This window comes from Echinococcus granulosus, assembly GCF_000524195.1.
Source record: "Echinococcus granulosus chromosome Unknown EG_S00003, whole genome shotgun sequence".
NCBI lineage: Eukaryota > Metazoa > Platyhelminthes > Cestoda > Cyclophyllidea > Taeniidae > Echinococcus > Echinococcus granulosus.
In genome coordinates, this window is record NW_020170383.1 from 1,160,208 (window position 1) to 1,181,438 (window position 21,231).

The window sequence follows — 21,231 nt, forward strand, 5'->3', positions numbered from 1 at the left end:
CTTACAAACACCACCACGATGATGAAGACTTATTGGCCGGATGGAATTGCATTACATGTAAAAAACTCCATATCATTCGTAACGTTTGGCAACCCAGTTGGGGTGTCACTTTTGACATTTTTAATAGGTTAATTTGGGCTTGCTTGAGGCCTCCTCATATACCGTGGTTTCACATCGTAACATGCAGGTGAGAGATGTTTTGCGCTCTCACCAGTGAAAACAGTAAAGTCTACCCATTAGAGAAAATACCGAAAGAGAAGGTATTTCCCACTTACAATAAAGAGGCGGAAACAAGATAGGTGTTGGTAATAGGAGAAAAAGTGGGTGTATCATCTTAAGGAGCTGCCATTAGCTTTGATCTTCATTTGCAAATGTAATTTGGTATATTCACTAGTGGTAAAGCGGTGAAGAAAAGATGCATGGCAGTTTCGCCCAGCCTTAGCTGCGAAATCGAATAGAGTTATTAGCCATTAGAGATTGCTCTGGGCCCATTTTATTCAAATTGGCTTCTGGTTAGATTCCAGCTTTTACCATCAATGGTAAAATTTGTGTCCACGTTAAAATATGAATTGAACTTTTCACTGGGTAGTAGTTACTTCCAAAGAATGTTATAATGTATAAAACGTGAATCAAACTATAAGCCTGAAGAATTTCCTGAGCATGTCCTGGCTCCTCATTTTGCAAGAGGTCGGGTGTCCGGGCCAGTGCATAATTTGCACTTCTAATCTGTCAAAGACATGATTAATAACCCTACACGCGAGATAACGATTAAAAAGAGTAAATGAAAAGTCCTCCACCTAAAGACAAATTGCTTCTCTGCATGTGCGCGAAGTATGCAAAAAGTACTAAAAATTAAGCCGAAAAATTTCGTGCTAAGGACTAATTTAAAAGCATCTCCAGCGTCAAGTTATTTCGCTTTCGACACGACTGGTGCTTATTTTAAGATTGAATCTATCTTCAGCAATTCGGTCTGCTAGCTTCATTGATCTTGTGTACTAAATATAATTTTTTACCGTTCTACATCCTTCTATCTCTCCGATGATCAACTATAGCTTCTGTTGCAGTCAAAGGTAAATGAATTTAACTGCGCAATTTGTTCGCAGAACACGGCTGAAGGAAATGGCTTTTACCCGTAACGAGATCGAGAAGTGTACTTCAGAGCCAATTCCCCTCTCAAGTGACGGTCATACATCTATAATTTTATCAGGCACGTCATTCTGAAATACATCCAAATAGCCGAGGAGCCTCAGTACTCCTATCCTGACGCACCATAGCTCATTAGCATACCACTTCCCTCGATTTAACAAAAAACGGGTACTTGATACAAAATCCCTAATATTAACTGATTTTTAAACCGATTTACGACTAAAGTAAACAATGATTCACAAAGGAATGATAAGTTGACATTTACCAAAAAACCAAATACATAGTTTCAGCATCTTTACGATAATCTGCTAGTTCCAAAAAAAATTTGTGACGAATAAGTATAGTTGATTTACGTCGGCATTACAAATCATTCAACGAATCGGAAGTGTGTGATATACCAGTTGGAAGAATTTGAGATCAAACGGTCAGAATGTACTTCACTTTGCCCTACAGCGAATGCAGTTTACAATGTGGTCTTGTCATTTAAATAGCCTCAACATACACAGGCCATATGCCGTTAATAATGCTCAGAGATGATGGCTCTCAGCCCTTGACAAAAATGTAACAGTCCCATGCCACGGTCCCATTTACGGCGATTTACATTCACTGTCTTGATTCATTAAGCTAATTTCATCAAGGTTACTCACTATTCTTACCCCTTGCTTCTACCAGGAGTCCAGTAATTATGCTTTTTAAAAGGTAATTTAATGCCATAGATACGATCAGATAGTTGCATACATAAACAAGGCTAGTCCCCAAGATAAATAACTTGCGCAAAATATGATTAATGAAAAAGGAAACTCAGTTTAGTCATCTGCTAAATGCAGTAAGCTTCATAACAAACACAAAATCATTCACAAAATAAAGAGCTGTCAAAAGCTCTTATTCGTATTCTGCCTCTGTGGCTTGACATGATAGAGCTGCCAATATTCCTTTGAGGTGGTATCGCACACTAGGTTCCCAAATTTTCCTCAATTCATTAAAGCAACTACCGGAATTCCACGATTATTGTCTCAAGTTCTTTTTCAAATCACACGCCTAAATAAATGCCGCGCTTAATGATTCGCACTAAGGGCAGAGGAAACAAGCAGAACCGGTCTGTAGCAACCAGTTTAATTCAAACGCGAGATTCTTTTCTGCACAAGAATTAATGATTTGTCACCATCCCTTTAAGAAGTATGAATTCAGATTAAGCAAGATAAAAAAAGTGCTTGTAGTATGACCTACATCAGTATTGTGTGTCCTTTCAGTCAATCACCCTTTAAAGTAATGGACCACTTAGGTGAGACTTTGAATTCCAAGCAGGGCTTCTTAAGTGCGCACTTTATCTGGACCACTTCTTCACAAAAAAGACCCAACAGTACTTGGCTTTTGTCCAGATGAAAGTGCGCAAGTGATTCGCTCAAGTTGCGAAGACTTAAGATTTGTCCAAATAACACCATTCGTCCTTTGATCCACGCCTAAAAAAACCTATTTACTTACTCAAAAAATTTGTGGAACGTCTCCACGACGGTTGAGTTACTCATTTCGTTAAAGCTAAAATAGGTGGACCACCCAATTTGCCTCAAGTTAAGCATCCTCACTTATTAAGTTTGAAGGCTTTTTTAACTTAGTAACCTCTTGTCAATACCACATTACTCACCTCCTCCAATTTTTTCAGCAAACCACATAGTAAAAAACATATCTTGATGCACAATATTTTTGTGTGGTATTTCCTCATTGCTGTGGTAGAGGTTGGGATCTTTTGTGCACATTGGATTATACACTGCTGTCTATTACATGTGACAATACAGACAGCCGTCGTGGGGCCTCGTGACATCTAAATCTGCATGTTTTCAATTTTTAGCTTTTTATAATTACCATTACATATCGTGGAGGCATTTAATAATTTATTGGTGTTTATTTATCTCAAAGATGTGAAATTTGAAATTATTTGTGATTCAATTGACTCCTAATTTACTAGTTTTGTTAACCTCAGGATCTGCATTTTGCGGTTACTAGTCAACTACTTAAGTTAGGACTTATAACTTCTTGTCTATTTGAATGTGAAAAGCAGTGCAATACTTAATCCCCTCATTTTTCTATGTCTTCACAATGGTCATTGCTATTAACAGATCCACCAAAAAACAAGACGTTTTGATTTGAAGTCATGGGCTCAATTGAGTGATCCCCTTAAAAAATTTGAAATGCACTGATGTGTCAGCCGATGCCACGAGGAGCAGTGGAAATCGGGAAAATCTAAGCTACCAATGTCAAAAATAGGTTAGATACGCAAGAGAAAAGTCTCTGCTTCTGTCGGATGATAGATTAAAAAGGGAAAACTCTCCTCCCCAAATTTTGCGAGATAATTGAATATGTTGGGTATGTTGGCACCTTTGCAGGTTTGCATGTATCTCCACACTTATTCATTACCTAGGCTTACCCAGTTTAAAAGGCACGCAGCCCACATAAAATATACTGTTTCAGTTTGCAACTAAGAGTTTAAATATGAGGAAAATTTTAACCTGATTCAAGATTTTTTACAGGCTAAAGGAATTAATCGCATGGTCGAATTGTCACAAATGCAACAGTAATGCTGGGTGTAGATAAAATAATGAGAAACATGGGAGATTTATTTCTGGCGACTCTCTTATTCCTTCATCAGATGAATGGCAAAAGTTAGAAGTTATTTAAAACGATGGCTGTCAGTAAATATTTTGCTTTTGAACGCATTTTGACGGGAGAAATCAAGCAAAATATTCTTTTCTCTACTACACTTTGTTCATGCTCATGTGTATTTCAGTAGTTGTTACTATACAGGCAAGCCTTCCCTTATGCGTCTTCTTTATGGATAATCATAACTTACGTTGATATCATCAGGACTACTTCAATACAACACGAAGCGCGGGGTGCAGTTTTGAACTGTTCAATTAAAAAGTGCAGATTCTTAAATTACCAATCAAGAGACAAGAAATTCAAGAGTCATTATGATTGAAGTAATGGGCAATATTTGTGTAATTATTTAAGGAATAAACTCCATACCCTGTGATCTTTAACAAAACGCTAACCAACATCCATCAGGTCTCCTTGAGGGAGTGGCCTGGAATAAAACAAGGAGTAGCACACGTAAGATCAAGGACGATGGCAACAGAATTCCAACAATCCAACAGGCTGTGTTGAATGCCTCATGAGAACCGTATCCATAAGCGTACACTTGTATACATCACTTAAAAGTGATATTGACCCGTATCATATATGTGAAAAAGACCCAAACATATACTTCCACCACTGCTGACAGAATCATTAATCATTCAGCATCGCTTTTGCCTTGGGATGCATTGCTGTACACCAGATGCACTCTTCCTATTCCTATGGCATGGAAACAGCCTAAATCAAGCCACCTCAGTCACTATAACCTGAAGAGGATAAATTGTATTAAACCAATTAGCTTACCAATAAATGTTGCCATAACACTGACAAGTATAATTCGAATGCAAATTCAATTTAATTTCATTGAAGTTCTTGTGCAATCAAATTTGCTCGCACCTTGACGATGATTGACTTTAGCGACCCAAATGGGCCTTTATGGCATCACCAGGGAACGCAAATACAGATTTCCAGGTCCTTGTTGGCTTAATCTACAAATGAATAGGTTGGTCTAACACTCGATGAACAAGAAACCCAACCATTGTCAAATACAATGTGATATCCAGCACCTCCAAGAGTATATTTTAAAAACTTCGATACAGTATACCATAAAGACGAGGCAACTTTTTGTGCATTTGCTTATATAGCGAAAACAGCAAATCATTAGGAATAAATATGAACCAATTTTTACCCGTCCTTGTATGGCAATTATTTCGCGAGGGAGTGGTATATACGAGTGACTAAGATCTGATAGACTCTCTCGTGCTAGTAGTTTTAAAGCATTGGCATCTAAGTAGAGATCGACCCTCATTAGTTTATCCATTAGGAAAAGTTGCGAAAAAGCCTGAATGCAATCAGGAGGAATTGGGTGAAAAGCGCTCCTTTTGTTCCAATGTTTACGTTTAACCTTGCCCTTAAACAAAACTTCATCATCTTGGCGAATCCCCAAATACTTGAAATTGTGATCAGTCAATGCAACTGGCAACGAAAGTAAAAGTTTTAAATAGGTAAGATGGCGCAAAGGCTATTCTTGCATGAGATTTGTTATAAGCATTCATTTGCTAATTAACTAACCCTGGTGGTGCCTTCTGGTTGCGTTAGGGAGTGAGGTGAAAAATAAGCAGGATTAAGTATTTAGTTGTTTACGTCGTGTGAATTTTCCAAACAACCAAATAATAGTAATGAGATTTAAAGAATTGTTGAAAAGTTAGAAGTAGATGGGTTTAAATTATGAAGGCTATTTAGTAAACGGTTCTCCATTTATTAATTTATTTTAACAAGATGCTTTGGTAATCTGTCGATTTCTGCCTGCATTCTCAATAAGGTACTACAAAGCACCACTTTTAATGGTGTCATTATGATCCGATATGGCAAGTCACAGTGAGTCATTTTTGCATTTTTAATTACAAAGTCAAATGTTTGATCTAATTGGGGCCGACAAGTTGGACATCTTTGTTAGATATAAACGGTTCATTTTTTAAAAGTGATATAAGGATACAATGAGTCAAATATACCTAAGTGACTGGAGCTAAGGGAGATGACTTATGATAAAACATATTTTTCCCCGATGGTTGAGTCGGCGATGCAATAAATTATTTTAAATAATTCATTTTGATGGAAATTACAATAAGAAGTTTAGTCGACTAATGTGGATGAGGTCTTATATCTCCATTTGCTTCCTTTTTATCAGCTCAAAGTATGTTCTGTTCATAATGAAGGCGTACCTTATTAAAGAAATGGGTATAGTGTAGGGTTCCAAACAGACAGAGGCCTCAAGTCTCCTAGCAGAGAATTAATCTATGTAGCTCAAGAAACCTAAGTGCAGTGCAGAAATCATCGAGTATTGCTCTCAGATATATTCAAACTATAAGTTTTTGCAATATTATTTTTATGGAGAAAAACCTCCCGCTAACGAACAGCGTACAACAAGCAAACACAATAAATGTCTGGAAACCTTTTGTTGAAAATGTCATCTGGTTAAGAATTTTAGGTCAGAAGCGTTCCTCTATTTTTGCATCAAGTCGTGCCGCACTTGCCATGCACATGGTCATTCGATGTGCTTTTATGTGTAAATTTGCAGTCAGACACACGAACCAAAATTCAGCTGTATGAAAATAGCCTCTCACTGCGTGTAAGGAAAAGGAAGAAAATATAATAGCATAGCTAGTGATGCAACTTTTAGATTTGTGTAAAATCGTACCAATGCATCCTTAGACCCGCCTGTTCATAATAAGGAATTGTTTGCATAGAAAATAGACGTCACCGGAAACGGAAACTCACTGCATATAGGAGGATGTTGTGATAGATTTGACTGCAATTTCTGCAGCAAAATACCGTTACGCGTGTAAATAAAGCTCCTCCAAGCATTGTACTGTTTTTAGCTTTCAAGTAATGATGATTGATAGTGTTGAAGTGAAAGTAGCTATAAAGTTACCTGATTTCATCCCTGTTTAGACTAGCCTCGATTTTAGAAAGACATCAGAGACAAGCCACACTTAGGGCCCTAAAATGATGATATCATTGTTTTTTAATTGTTTTTTAGAAAAAAATTAGTAGAGAACGAAGAAAAACTGAACTTACATTGCAGAATCTCCGGGCTTTCCAGTTATTAAGGAGCAATAATTAAATAGTGAAATAAAACTTCGTGTTGCAATTTCAACTCATTTCTTTTTATTTGTTAGAGACGGATTGTCTCATGCAAAATAGTTGACAGTTGATCTACTATCCTGAACAGATGGCTGTGGTAATAGTCAAAAATCAAGTCCATTCAGCTCAGTGTGTCCCACAGAAAAGCATTAGTATCTCACATTTCTATATGGTACGTGACTAACTGGTGGATGAAGCACTCAAGTGGCTCTGACTCACGCTGAGGCATGGAAGGAGCCGATGAGATGGGCTAGAGTGGGTGAGATTAGTTGATTTATCGCCCTGGCCTATGTGCTTGTGGCTTGCAAATTGTCTCCTCCCCTCAAATACGCACTTACCTTTTTTGCAATTTTTGAAAACATCTCTAAAATATGGTAGAAGCATGGGGTGCGCTTGTGGAATAAGAAGGAATTAGGCTGAAGTACATTTCGCTTGTACCTAATGTAAGAGCAGTTACTAGCATGCTGACAAATGTCTTATCAGGGTTTAAAAATAGTCGTTCCTTTATAACTATTTGAGATTAAATCATCCGGGTTCTGTTTAGGTCTGAAAGCAAACAGGGAGACAAATCCACGGAAAAATGTCACAGGCAATTGCTGCCATGTTGCCTCTACAACCCAATGGGTATATAATTCATTCAAAACCTTATAATGATAATACGGCAAAAGGCAGTGCACAGCACCATTCCTATTTCTGGCATGCGATTCCAATCAAACAGGTGTGGGTCGGAATTCAAAAACTTCGTTCAAAGAGCCCAATCGCGAAAAAGGGTTTTAGCTACTAAGGTCCTCTCCCCCACCTGATTATGCATATATTCGCATATAGCGAAGGACGTATGCCAGACCCGCTGTTTTAACGATCTTGAAGCAGAATGTAATACTTTTGCATAATAGTGAGTTTTCACGGAATGCATGTCTGTCTGAAGCAAAATATCAGGCACAACGTTATGACTTGTAATAAAAAGTTATGCGTTAAACATGCACAACATTCGTCTAGTATAAGTGGATGAAGAATGACCAAAGCAGTCTGTCGGAATTTCTATCTGGCCGTGGCCACTTCATCGGCTGGTGATGCAAGGCTTACATATTCATGTCTATAAGTATTTGAAATCTATGGACAAGCAATATTGCATTTTGGGACATTATTTTCCTTGACGCTTCAATGTATGTACTGACATTCCAGGAACCAAAGTGACGCCAAAATGGCTATTATGGTATATTAGATGTCTAAGGAAAGTGGCTTAAGGTGCTGGTTTAATATACTCCCGATCATCTTATCCACAGTCGGAAATAAATCACCTTTAAAATCAGTATATTATGCGAATTGTGCCCATACATACTTTGAATGTTTCATAACCAAAAAGAAACCTAGAAATATACAAAAGATAGCTTATTAACCCTAAAAAAGGTGTGTCAGAATTGGCAACTCGTGAATGGTTAAGACTTAATTTTTCAATTACCCATCCCAATGTAGACTGCTGGGCATACTCACAGTGTTTTGGGATATTTTTGTACGCTCTGCGATGAAGTGGTGTTTTTAATCTTCCACAATATATTGGGAACTGAAATGTAGCAACTAAATACTATAGTGACTAACTGTTGTATTTTAGCCGAAAACTTCTGTTACAAAAATTGTGAATTGTTAAGGAGCCTTACAAAAATTAAATTGGATTCATATGCATATTTACGGGCAAAAATCGAATTCTTGTCTGAATATCAGCTACTCCCCTATACTCCTTATAAACTGATTTAAGTGAAAGTTATTTAGCCGACATCGGGGTGATCAAGATGTTGTGGGTGGGTAGCGTTTGGTGCTCAGCTTCTTGTGTGACATGGCACCCAATCTTCGTCTCATTTTTGCTACTTCTGCTTTACTACAAATCGCATGTCCATGACAGTTTGCAGGCATTAAAGGCGCCACGTATTTGGCCTGCCTTGCTGTTATGATGCTTCTGCAAGAGGTTCCATAAACCGTTTCAAAAACATGACACCATAGTTTGGGATTTTGCAATATTTACGATGTTATTTTAAGAATTGAGCATATTTATTCCACAACTGAAAAATGTGGTACATATTAAGGTTAATGCTAAACGCTGTGTTAGGCTAAATCAATTAAATGATGTCTAGATCACATGTCATCGAGGAATTTGTGTTGCTTAGAGTATTTGTCATTTCTTCACCTTTGCCTATAGCATCAGTTTTAGCTGCAATGGTCAACTCTTGATAATTAAGGATAACAAAAAAGTATTAATTCATATTTTACAAAAAAAAATTGACCATCCCAGCATTCAGATCTCTACAAAAATTTCCAGAAAGGGCGTAGTAGGCGGCCCCCAAGACGGTGAACGCAAATGGTGAGCTCCTTCAACCACCATCAGCACAGGTTTGACGTCAGCACTTCTGTTTAAACTATTTATTCTAAGAGTAATTATGTTTTTGTATTCCACTCATCCACGTTTGGCCAAACCACAGCCTTCGAAATGAGAGAGTCACAGGGGGCAGGAGTAACTGAAATCAGTTGCACCACAATCTATCATTTGTAGTTAAATCTCCCACCTCCCCGCCAACTAACTACGTAAGCGACTTTTGAGTAATAAAAAAATTCCAAATTTTATTTATTAAAACAAGATATAAATTTTCCAAGGATGCAAAATCAACCGAATTATTTTGTTAGCCATTTCTATCAGGTAGAAGAGATGAAGATTGGCGTCAGTCGGATATCTGGTGAGGTGAGCAATGGGAGGAGGATCCCACTGAAGTGAGGTTGCCTTGTCTGATTGTGAGGTGTGAGGAAGAATAGGCACACCTCTGGTTGCTGCAGGCAACCTGCTAATTTGTGAGTCATTTCTGTTTTTCGGCACCTGCCTATTATACTTGTTCTCCTTATTTTTTGCTCTAAGTCCTGTGAATGAATGATTGAGCGAATTGATAATACTAATGATTGGATGTTAGTTTTTACGAAGCAGTTTTTTTTCTCATCGAACCCTATCAGGGCCAAAAACTATGCTGCTTGACATGTTAGGTTTTCACTAAAAAACAAGACATTTTGGAAAAATGGTGTTCACATCTGACTTCATTGCACATGATGTCTTCACCCATTGAACTTTCATCAGAAAACAATGTATTTGCATCGCTTTGTAGATTAAATCACAAAGTTGAAATAATTAAATATAATTTATGCAACTCACATATCTATGGAAATGCAATTTTCTAACATGTCAAGGAAATAAAGGCACCTTTAATAAGTTGAAATAAGGCGACAAAATGCAAAACTTTAAAGGGCTGACATTTTATAGGCCAAATCTCATTGCTGAAAGTAGTGAGTGACAAAGATTCAGGCACAGGTCTAAAGCCGATTGCCACGTAATAAATATTATAAAACTCGGGTTGGGGAACGCTCTCTGTGTCTAGTGGTAGTTGCATATGAGTAAAATTTGCAAGACTGTAAAACCAGTACCATACTAAAAATCCTGCACTTTCATAACTCTAAAAGTGAAAAATCAAGATATTTTCGGATCTCTACACAGTCAAGACAAGAAATTATGATCGCTGAATCACCCTATACTTTGATTCTTTCGAGAAATTGCATGGATGAGTACATCTTCATGTTATTTGAAACAGAAAAGTGCTTATTAGTGCACAAATTAAGTGTACAGATTTTAATGAATGTTACTTTATATATTTCCCATAATAAAAACCACCCAGTAAGTTCGTCGACTTATCATACACCAATCTGAATGCCGACAGCATAAAATTGACTTTTTTGTACATTGATCAAATAGTGTGTTTTGAGCTACAAAAGGGAGATGGTACTTCCCTTGGGACTTTGGGAAAATGTGTAGGCAAGAAGAGTTTGGTCGGTGTTCGGTGTTTCTGGTCCCCCATTTCAATTGCACGCACACACACATACACAGGCTCAATAACGCTGGACCGTTTTTTAAACCAAGATATAGTTTTACCAACCTCTTTTCTTCAACCAAATTAGTATCCAGAATAGAAAATCCGGTAATTTTTGACATATTAATCTGGTACTAATTTTGTATTTCAGAATTGATGTTTTTTTTTCGAGGATTGGAAACAATTTTTTATCTTGTAAGCATATTAATGAGCTAAGGTGGTTATCATAAGCTTATCATATGTTCCCGGGGAAATAAAATTAAAACAAAGACAAAACTGTCGCTTTACTTTCGAGTCGTGAGATTACCATTGGAATATATTAAACATACATTCCACTAGACTTCCCCTAAGTGTATTATTTATCACATGCATGTGAACACTTTTGGCCGAGGAGAGCTAAGTAGAATTTGCCACATATAGATGGCAGATTTGTCAACCTACTCATTCTAATTACAAAGTTAACCTACCGTTAGATAGGTCAAGCAGACTTAATGCATGTCATCTTTTTGTGATTTGCTAAGTGGAAATGACCGTTAAAACGTCCATTTAAGCGTTATTGACTTCGTTCTGGTGAATTCGCGTTGAAAAGCTTGACAGTATTGATGACAGTGTTAGTGAACTGCCATCAGACACACCAAGTGCCTTGCCATGGGTCCACATTTTGACAAGCTATTTACGGTGCGATGAGTCGGGCATGCAAAAAACGGACTTTTTAAAACCACTTCTGCTTCGACTTGTCCACGTGGTAAAGGATTAATAAATGGCTGATTGTAGACTACGGGAAAGTAATTGGCAGCAATTTCGGACAATCCAGATGTTTAATGAATTCGCAATGTTTACTCTGTTTATATGATCCCATCCAAAAAGATATTAGCGGTTTTAGTTAAGGAGACATTAAATATTGGTGAGGAAACGTGGGAATATGATAGGACAATTAAATAGAGGTCTTAGTATTTGTAATATGGTCGTGGGAGTTGCGAAAAATCCTGCTTTTCTTAAGAAAAATTGTTTGTTATGGGTAACACTTGCTTTTGCTAGTATAGCAAAACAAAAGGGTTTTTTATGTGACATGGTAAATTTTACGAAATTTGGAATCACTTGCGGTCGGAGTGAGACATTTGTCGGGAGGTTTACCGTTCACATAAAAGTAGAACAACAGCCGGTGCTGCTTTGTTAGTGCAATTTAAATGAATCAATTTTTTAATAAATGAGGCTTCACAAATTCGACTTTGGGGCAAGCATAAAAGTTTAGAAAACCTTCGGTAAAGTGCATTTTGATGTGAAGACACCATTTGATAGGAAACATGCCCTTTTGACTAATATGCTGAAATCTAATGTTTGCTTAATCACTCCTACCGATGTACAGAGATCCTGTTCTCGCCATATCATTAAAGCGACATCCCCCTTACAATGGTGTAGATGGTCCCATTAGAAACAAGAGGTTATTATTATCAACGATCTGACTTCAGCAAACGAATTTTCTCTCGTAAAAAAAGCAACTTAATTTTATCGAAGAAAAAAATTAGGCTCACTTTGTCCTATGCGAGCAAAATAAACGATTAATATTTGCCTTACCGCGACAGGATACTCAACTGTACTTGAGTGTAGTTGACCTAAATATAGAATCAGTCTTAATAATCCGCAATGCTCTGAACTCTATGTCACCCACACGTGTCTTCCTCATCCATGTTTTGCATATTCCATTCAAAGGCGCTCAGCATTGATACCTACTCAGGCATAGTTTTAGCAGTCATACGGTTTTAGTGTAACTCTACATCCACGATTGACGACTTGGAGTAACCCAGCATAAAATTTAACCTATCATGGAACAAGGCTGTATCATTTAGTAAGCGGATTTCACGGTATGATGGACATTCATTTTTTATTACAAATAAAAATTGTAAAGTAGGTACGAAATTGAAGATTTGCACGGCCGGAACAGTCTCCCAAAAGTGATTTACTCCATCCACGAATGAAAAAATATGATGGCTAGATTATTAAATGGGGAAAAACACTACGAAGTGGAACAGCGGGCCCAAATCATTCGCAAATTTGAGTGATTGCGATTAATACACCTCTGAATGAATAACCACATTATTAGTATTAACTGTGCTAGGACCCAATATAAAAAATGCATGGGTTTAAAGTTGGCAATAAAATTGCTTTCGCTCCACAACTCAAATGTACTTCCATTTAATTGCTGAACATAAAAAAGGATTTCTATACTAGCACTGAAATTTTTCAGTGTCAATGAAAATTTGCGGCGTTTAACGTGAAGGCGAAGGTCTCAAAAAATTTGACGAAAGTGGACCTCTAAGGGAACAGGGTCCCTTAAGTTCTTCTCTGGTAATTCACTGTGGCCAAGTTTCAAATCTCGCTCAACAGATTGGACACGCGAATGTTTTGCCCCTGTTTAAATATAAGTGACAAATCACCTCAAAAATATATTCACAAGATATATTGCTATGTTGCACCAGTTTCACAAGAAATTAATAGCTAAGAGTAAATTTTTACGAAATTTCATTTATTGCTACTGTCACCCAGTGATTGTGTTACCCACGGAGACGGAGCGTCCATCGGAAGTACAAAGTGATCTGTGATGTAGGGCCACTTCGAAGACATAAACACATTTATTATGCTCTAAGGTATGCAATCAAACCGACCCACTGGGAGACCCACTGCTTTTGCATGGGTAGTTAGGTGAAGAGAGCATCGTCTTCCTACCTAAGTCAAGTATGGTAAATTTACACTATGCAACCGAAAAACACTTAGAAAGGATGTCTGATATTTATGATTATAATAAAGTCCGTTTGTGAATTGTTGAGTGCTAACGGTCTTTACTGCAAATACAGCTTCTTTCTTGAATAAAGAAAACTGTACTGACTGGTAAAAAGAATTTCTGTTGTACAAATGAGCTTGGCCGCCTACAAGTACATTAGCATGGTCCCATTTTAGAAAGCTTTTTACTCCCATGCCCATTTTAAGTGAGGATAGAATCTCAAGACTTTTAATCGAGATCAATTGTTTTTACAAACAGTAACGTGGTTTATGCTCATTGAGGTTAAAATAATGAAATCTTCGCATGTTGTAAGTTAAATGCTAATTACGATTTGGGTACTACCTATCTCGTTCCACTAAAATCTTTACCAAGAGCATTGTCGAGCCTCCATGAATGCATGCAGGCTTTCGGTATTTCTGCCATAAAGAGCTTACTTATATCTGATTCTAAATTAGTGACACCATGACGCCTAAAAAATGCCGCTGTACATTTTTGAACTTTATGTAACTCTGATCTTGAATGGCAGTGAATGTTAGCTATTTACTTAATGGAACCCCTTACAACGAAATTGAGGCAAAAATAAATTTAATAGAATGGCTGGTTTGATTTATAAAGTAGATCAGGATACTGGAAAATTCTTTAAAAAAGAAAATCAAAGTCGTGAATTTGAAAGCAACTTACCAAAATGGCTTAAAAATTGTCTTCAATCAACAGTAAGGAAGTATCCTTGTAACGAGGTGTTGTGAAATGCGTTGGAAGGGAACATTGTGCAATTGGGGAGGAAACAATAGTGGGTCATTGAGCAGGTCTTTCAGGAGGTTGTTGCACTTCTTGTACAGTAGTTTTAGATGTCAACCGATTATATTTCCCTGCAAATTTGGATAAATGTAAGTAGTACGCCCACTTTTGACCACGATCAGAGCAAACGATGTAAAAGCTCTCGTTCATACAATCGAAATGGAAGCCCACTGCCTTTTGATTGCTTCTAATTCTATCTCAAGGACCGGGCTAAACCACAAAAGGCTGCACGTAAAGTTGTAGTTAAAACATTTATTGCATTTTAATGAATGAGCAAAAGGAATTAAGGCATTGACATTGACATTCAAGTATGGGCAGTACCAGTAACATGTTCTAACCCACTAGTAAGACTTGAAATATTCTTCAAAGTGGCTAAGTGGTAAAAAATGCGCTAAACATTTATTTAAAATTCATAAATAGAGACGTCGTTTCAGTTTATGTGCATATGCTTTTCTTCTTTTCTTTCTCTAAGTGCTAACTCTTTGCCTCAACTAGTAAAATCACGTTTTACAGGAAACAACTGTGAAGCGCTTAACTTTCTCTCATCCAGCAAAATTCTTCTTTTTTCCATATTTTCGTGTATTCCTTTCAAATAAAAAAGCAAAAGTAGGAGTTGTCTTTTCGATTGAAAAACATTTCTTCTGTTGCCAATTTCCAAGGTTATTTCAGAAATTCCCCTAACAAACTTCGCCTCCACTTTGTTTTTTAAATCGCCTAACAATAAAAGTCTAGTTCATATAAGCACCCATTTTTTATAACATGTGAGAACAGTCAGTAATTAGCGAGAAACCTGATTTTACCACATTTACTCAGGTGTTACCCAAACGATTACTCACTAAGTTCCGATTTCAACTGTCGGTTAGGTGTTTTCGTTTCATTAATGCGGCGATACATCGTCAACGCGTTGACGACAAGGCAATGAGGTGCACTCGATTAGTTAGCTTCAGAATTTTGGTCTTCGTTTGATGCCCTCTTATAATGAATATAGACATTTCGTTATAAGAGGGTTTTTTATGCTGTTTTGATTTAAATTACCACGTAAAAGTCCAGATAAAATATGACAGGCTCTGGAGAATTGATATTGTATTAAACTTTGGGTAACTACATCCCCTAGGAGATCTTACATTCAATATAAAAAAAGAATAAACATTTCCATTTGGTTATTAAAACAGTTCTCATTTTCCCAGAGGCATAATTAAAGTAATTTCCCTAGATAACTCTGTGGTTTTATGAATGCCCGGCCACTGTCAGCTTTAATACACACATTTTACCATCACACGTGATTTCCGTTTTGACTTATTAAAACTTAAGATGCGGTTACACCATTCTGTTCTTTCCATATAACATTTAAGCAATTTAAATGACCACATTTCTGAGTTTCACCTAGATAGCGTTAGTGAATCACGCCTGAGCCGTGGTATCGTGAATTCTTTGGGGTTTGGCAAAAGCCTTCCGGTAAAATAAAGACAACTACTATTTTGGTTGTAAAGGCGAATCAGGAATGTGATGCACGCAGTGTCTGAGCATTTGCATTACTTATTCATGAATCTGCAATCGAGCCAGGCTTCAGTGAGTAAAGGGATAAGACCTACGTCGAACCTGTGCCTTTCTCCTCATGGAAACGTATGTTTTTGACTCCTCTCCAATTTGATTAATATGGGTTTTAAAATGTTATTAAAACGGATTACTGATCTATCCTCTATGTTAACAATTTCAATAAGAAGATCTAACAACATTTTGATCGACTCACATTTCCCAAATTCATTTCACACTGCCAAGCCGCGAAGCCAAATTGGGCAAACGATTTGACTGTCGGTGATCTGCAGAACTTAAGGCTCCCCGATAATACAACCTCAATCCCTTCTTGTGCTCCGAGCAGTGTTCCAGACTAGGTAGCTTTGAGGGTGGTTCCTTCTGCGTGTTTTCAAGGAATGCTGCTAAATGTAACAGAGACATATTACCCAAGCCTAGTATTATCCTACCGTGCCAACTTTAGGAATTCCTGCCCACTTAAATGCAATACATTGTGCTTTGCTATGCCTACAGCGAGAAAAGACAGCAATTCATTTAGCTGTTATTTGTAAGTTTTAGTTAATTGAATACATATTTATTACCCATCTAGAAGTTTTATTCCTTTTTGAAATAATTTGGACCACTGGCTCGCAAAGCCTTAGGCTCTTCATTTTAAAAGGCTGCTCATCTCGTCGATAAATAGCTATCAGGCCAATTGTCCCCTATAAATTCACAACATCGTGGATACTGACTGCCTTCTTATTCTGCAATCACGTCCTCCATGTGATTTATGTGCAACACTTACTATCAACCGTTAGTTTTCAAACTTTGTGTAGTATCGTTTACTCTGTGGTTGCTAAACGGAACGATGATTTCATATAAATTTTTACAATGTGGTTCCGGACCATTCACAGTTTCGACTAATGCAAATTTCCAACCATTCCTCTAAAAGGTGAATTTGAAAGAACTCTCAATTTGTTTCAACTTTTTTTAACAACCACTAATACATATATAGTAAGGCAAAAGAAGTGAGTTGAGGCCATATGTTTTTAGACCTAGTAATGTAAACGGTGTTGCATTCCTTCCACAGGTGAGCAAAAACTTATGTCCTTTATGTTTCAGTTATTAAGTCAAAAGACTGTTGGTTTAGTCTAATGCATTCTCCGCTTTAATGATCGTGGCCATCACTACGTACATTTTTCCATGGGCAAACTTCACACCGCTACTTCGATATATTGTCAAAGGGAAAAAATGGTTTGCGTATCAGTGGTCAAGCGGAGCATTTTGATTGCGACCGAAAGGAGTGAGTCAGTCACACAAATTGCACATTTGGGTGTGGTGCTTCGTTTCCATGTAGCAAAATCTTACAAATTGACAGTATTTTGTTTTCAAAAACAACACGATTCTTCCAAATCAGTTTTGATTGTTATAAGGGCGGGCGACTTATTTGAAACCCTTATTTGACTTGCGCCTTTTGACTTTTTACCATCAAAAGAGCGACTTTTGTACGAAATGGTAAGGGATAAAGACCAAAGCGTCTCTGTTGTTGGTGAAATTTTCTTAATATAACGGCTCTTACTTCTTTATACAAACGTCAAAATTGGTTTTTTAAATCCAGAGAAAACCAAAACAACATCTAAATTAAACGTAACTTTAAGCCTCTTAGGCTGTCTACACTTTCAGCACCGTGTACTACCCTGTGACCCAGTCCTTACTATGGAAATCACGTTACTTTCTTGACGCATTGACTTTGACCAAATGAAACCTTTTTACTGCATTCTAACAATTCAAATAATGCACATTCATACAATATTCCTTTCAAATGACACCGAAAACAGTACCGATGCAACCAGCAACGATTAAATTGTCTAAAATATGCACAGCAAGGAGGTTTCAGTACCCATCGATAGCCTACAATCCTTCTTTTTGTCGAGATGCGCATAGGAGTTCCATCACTTATCTTCGATAGATTACGGGAGCAACTAGCAATCTTATTGCCTCAATGGACCTGAGGTAAACAAGCATAACAACGTTTTCTCTTAATGAAGTGCAATAGTAGAAGATACGCTGCAATGGCCACGGCATTGATGGATCTTTGATTTGATAGGAATCAAGGCACTTTGAGTATCTAAAAATGAAAATTGACAGATATTTTCTTTATGTGACCTATAAGACAGAAAAGGTCACTGTTACATTTACTGAATCACATCAAAGCCAGAGAATGGGTATACACACAAGCACATAAAAACCCGGTCATTCTTCACATTGATGTCAACACCTCAATTTTCATGGCAGCCCTTGGATCTTCAAATATTATTGCATATGCGATAATCCCAATAGCGAGGAAGCTGTTTTATACTGCACTTTCTGTTGTTTGGCCAGTTAACAGCTTTAAAGACCTTTGTGTCCTTGAAAGACTTTTCTTTTATCCAACCCGATGCAGTTCGAGCCAAATTAGTGAATTTAGGACGAACTTAGGTTTTTGCAACAGCGGATGAACTATTTAAAAATTAGAATAAAAGCATATTCTGATTTTGTGCACTAGAATTAGATCATTTTGAATGCAAAAAGCAAACAAGGTGCTAGAATTTTAATTTCCGTTTTGTAGGCAAACTTGAAATAACCCTCTAAAGTGATACATTAAAAACGGATTTCATTGCTCCAAAGCGCCTCCCTTAGATGTTCTTCATACGGTCCATTACTTTGCTTAATGGCACTGATTATTAAAGGCAATCGGCCATGATAAGAGGCGATTAATGTCGGTAATTCGTTCAAAGGTTTGCTTTAAGTGGAGAACTTCGCTCCAGTATGATCCTTGTCAGCCTATTACACAAATATCCTTCATAATTTGACCAACCGTGTGAAGTTGCCGCTTGAGAGCCATATGTGTAATAACGGTCTTTTGAACAAAACTTAGTTCACTAGTATGTTGCAAAAGTCATCGATATTGTAATTGTCAAATCAGATTGAGGATCCAAATTTCTTTCTCAAATTCAGTGTACCGCTTCATATTTGTCCAGTTTGTACAGCCAACAGGCTTTTAATCTTATTTCACCCAATCGAAGCTCAGTCATGGTAGAGGCAATGCAGTTTCAAAGTATTCAGGCAATTTTTCGGCCCCTTCACACTTTTAAACACGCCGACATTAACGTATTTGACTCGCATTGCTGTTTACACGACATTTTCATGCAAGCTAGGCGCCAGCTTTGAAACACATTATCTGAAAGGGCAGAACAATTAATAGGGGATTAGATTATGACACTTTTCCGAAACTCCAGCATGATTCTCGTTGCTGGTCTATTTGATTAGTAAGTTTACTCAAAACTTTGATTCGCAACTTTAAGAAGGAAGAACTAAGTGTTGTTTTGTAAATTAAAATATTGTATTATGGGGGATTAACCAGTATTTCATCCGAATGACAAGTTTACACGTTTCCTTCAAAGCAAAATATCAGGAGAGGGTGGAGAAATAAGGCGATAAGGACCTAAGGAATTATCTTAACCCAGTAGGTTGCAGACGGTGTTTGAAAGGCTCATGCGAGTAAAACAGTAAACTGCTAACATCATTTTGTGATTTGAGTCCACGTCTTTGAATCGGTACAGTTCTAGTTTCCTGCATTTCAGTACTCGTGATTTAAGAGAGCAACCAACATCCTTAAATCAAGTTTGCTAATGCACCTCCACCCACTTACGTACTCAGTAATGCTGGAGCACACAATTTTTCGTTCTATACACCTAAATTTTCACTTCAAAATTGTTTGGATTGTAGACCAGTGTGATTATTTAAATAGACGATATTTTGGTCTTTCAAAAAAGCTTACAACATCCATTCACTTCTGCGTCGTTTCGCTTCGTTGGAGAACGCTTTTTTCAGATTTCAAACATTGATTTCGACGTTTAAATTCAGATTTACCGTCAACGCCATGACTGCCGCCTGCTTCCTCAAAGGTGCAACTTTTTTGCAGGTACAGGTAAGTTAGTAGTCTCATGTTCTTAGTCTTTATTACTTCAACAGTTATTCATCATGTACATCGCGTAACATGTGTTAAATTTTACATTTTTTGAATTTATTCGCGAGAAGCATCTGCATCAGTCACTACACGTAAAAAAAAGGAAGGCATTAACGAAAATACAATGATGTCTTGAAAACACCTATTCGCATTTCCGAACCAGCCGCCACCTTAAGGCAGTAAAAATTTGTCCCTCTAATTCGTATGGATTCATTCTGATAAGCCTGCAAGATGTTAATTTAGGATTAATCAGCGCATTTAGTTACCCACTCTTTGGAGAAGGCAAATTGGGATTAGCTGTAAGCCCCGTCTAAATATCCTAGTCAATATTACTTATAATTTTAGCTGAAAAGGCACATTTTCTAGTGAAAACTGTGGTGATGTGCTCTCTTTTTTAGTGTATATTTAATTGCGCAGGCTCTTCGACCACCGTAACTTGTGTTTCCGTCTTGCCTGCATGACTTAAGCAATAATAAATAATAAATCTTTCTCCGTACTGGCATGACTTATTAAGAGTTCAGGGAGGAAATGGGATGCTGAAACTCATCATATTCTCGAAATCGTCTCTTTGTATTTGCCTTTAAAGGGGGAAGAGATGCACTTTGAAACATCTCTTTAGCAACGCCACCCATATCCAAGTATCCCTCGTAACACGTCGGGAAAGTTAAACCACCTTACCATATTAGTTTCCGAAAGTTATTATCGATGAAGAAAGTAGAACCTTAGCAATGAGTAGGCGGTAATTTATCACATTTTGATTTCATTGACTAAGTTGAGAGCACTTCAAAATGCATATAAGAAGAGCTTTTATAGAGCAAGTCATCATTCTTCATACCTTTGTTTGCGCGGACATTAAGCCAATTCAATTCAAATATTCATAAGGTAATGGGAACGCCTAACCTGCGTAAGGGTATTCACCTTCCGAGCTTGATGCTTTTTCACGCTGCCTACATATCGTACATTAAATCCCGTTCTAATTTGTCAATGACAAGTTGATGTTTTCTTGCCCTTTCAATGTACCTAGTCTCCCGATTTCAAAAGCTGTCAGTTAAGCGTCGAAATTTTTTTTTTTCTCATTAAGCAGGGATTTTAATAAAATGACTTCTAATAAATAGTGAAGCAGTGTGAAACGCTACCTTAAAGATTTTTCGTATACCGAACGGGGAAACGCTTATTCGCGCCAGATGGGTCTCAGACCCACCGTAGGTGTTTGCTTTCGTGTGAAAATAGGGATTTTCGCGTTAGCCTTATTTGTCAATTTCTACTCTAAATAAAGATTCTTTGGTGTTTACGCTTTCATGAGATAAATTTGCTATTCC

General features: G+C 37.3%; 1 protein-coding gene across 1 annotated transcript; it reads right to left on the reverse strand. All coding sequences in view use genetic code 11, as the record gives it.

Moving 5' to 3' along the window:
• Nucleotides 1–4,188: 4,188 nt before the first annotated feature.
• EGR_00817 (hypothetical protein) lies at nucleotides 4,189–13,436 on the reverse strand (the record flags this gene model as incomplete). Its single annotated transcript, XM_024490066.1, has 2 exons — nucleotides 4,189–4,225; nucleotides 13,375–13,436. The coding sequence occupies 2 exons, from the start codon at nucleotides 13,434–13,436 to the stop codon at nucleotides 4,189–4,191; spliced, it is 99 nt and encodes a 32-aa protein (XP_024355469.1).
• Between the last annotated feature and the right edge of the window lie 7,795 nt (nucleotides 13,437–21,231).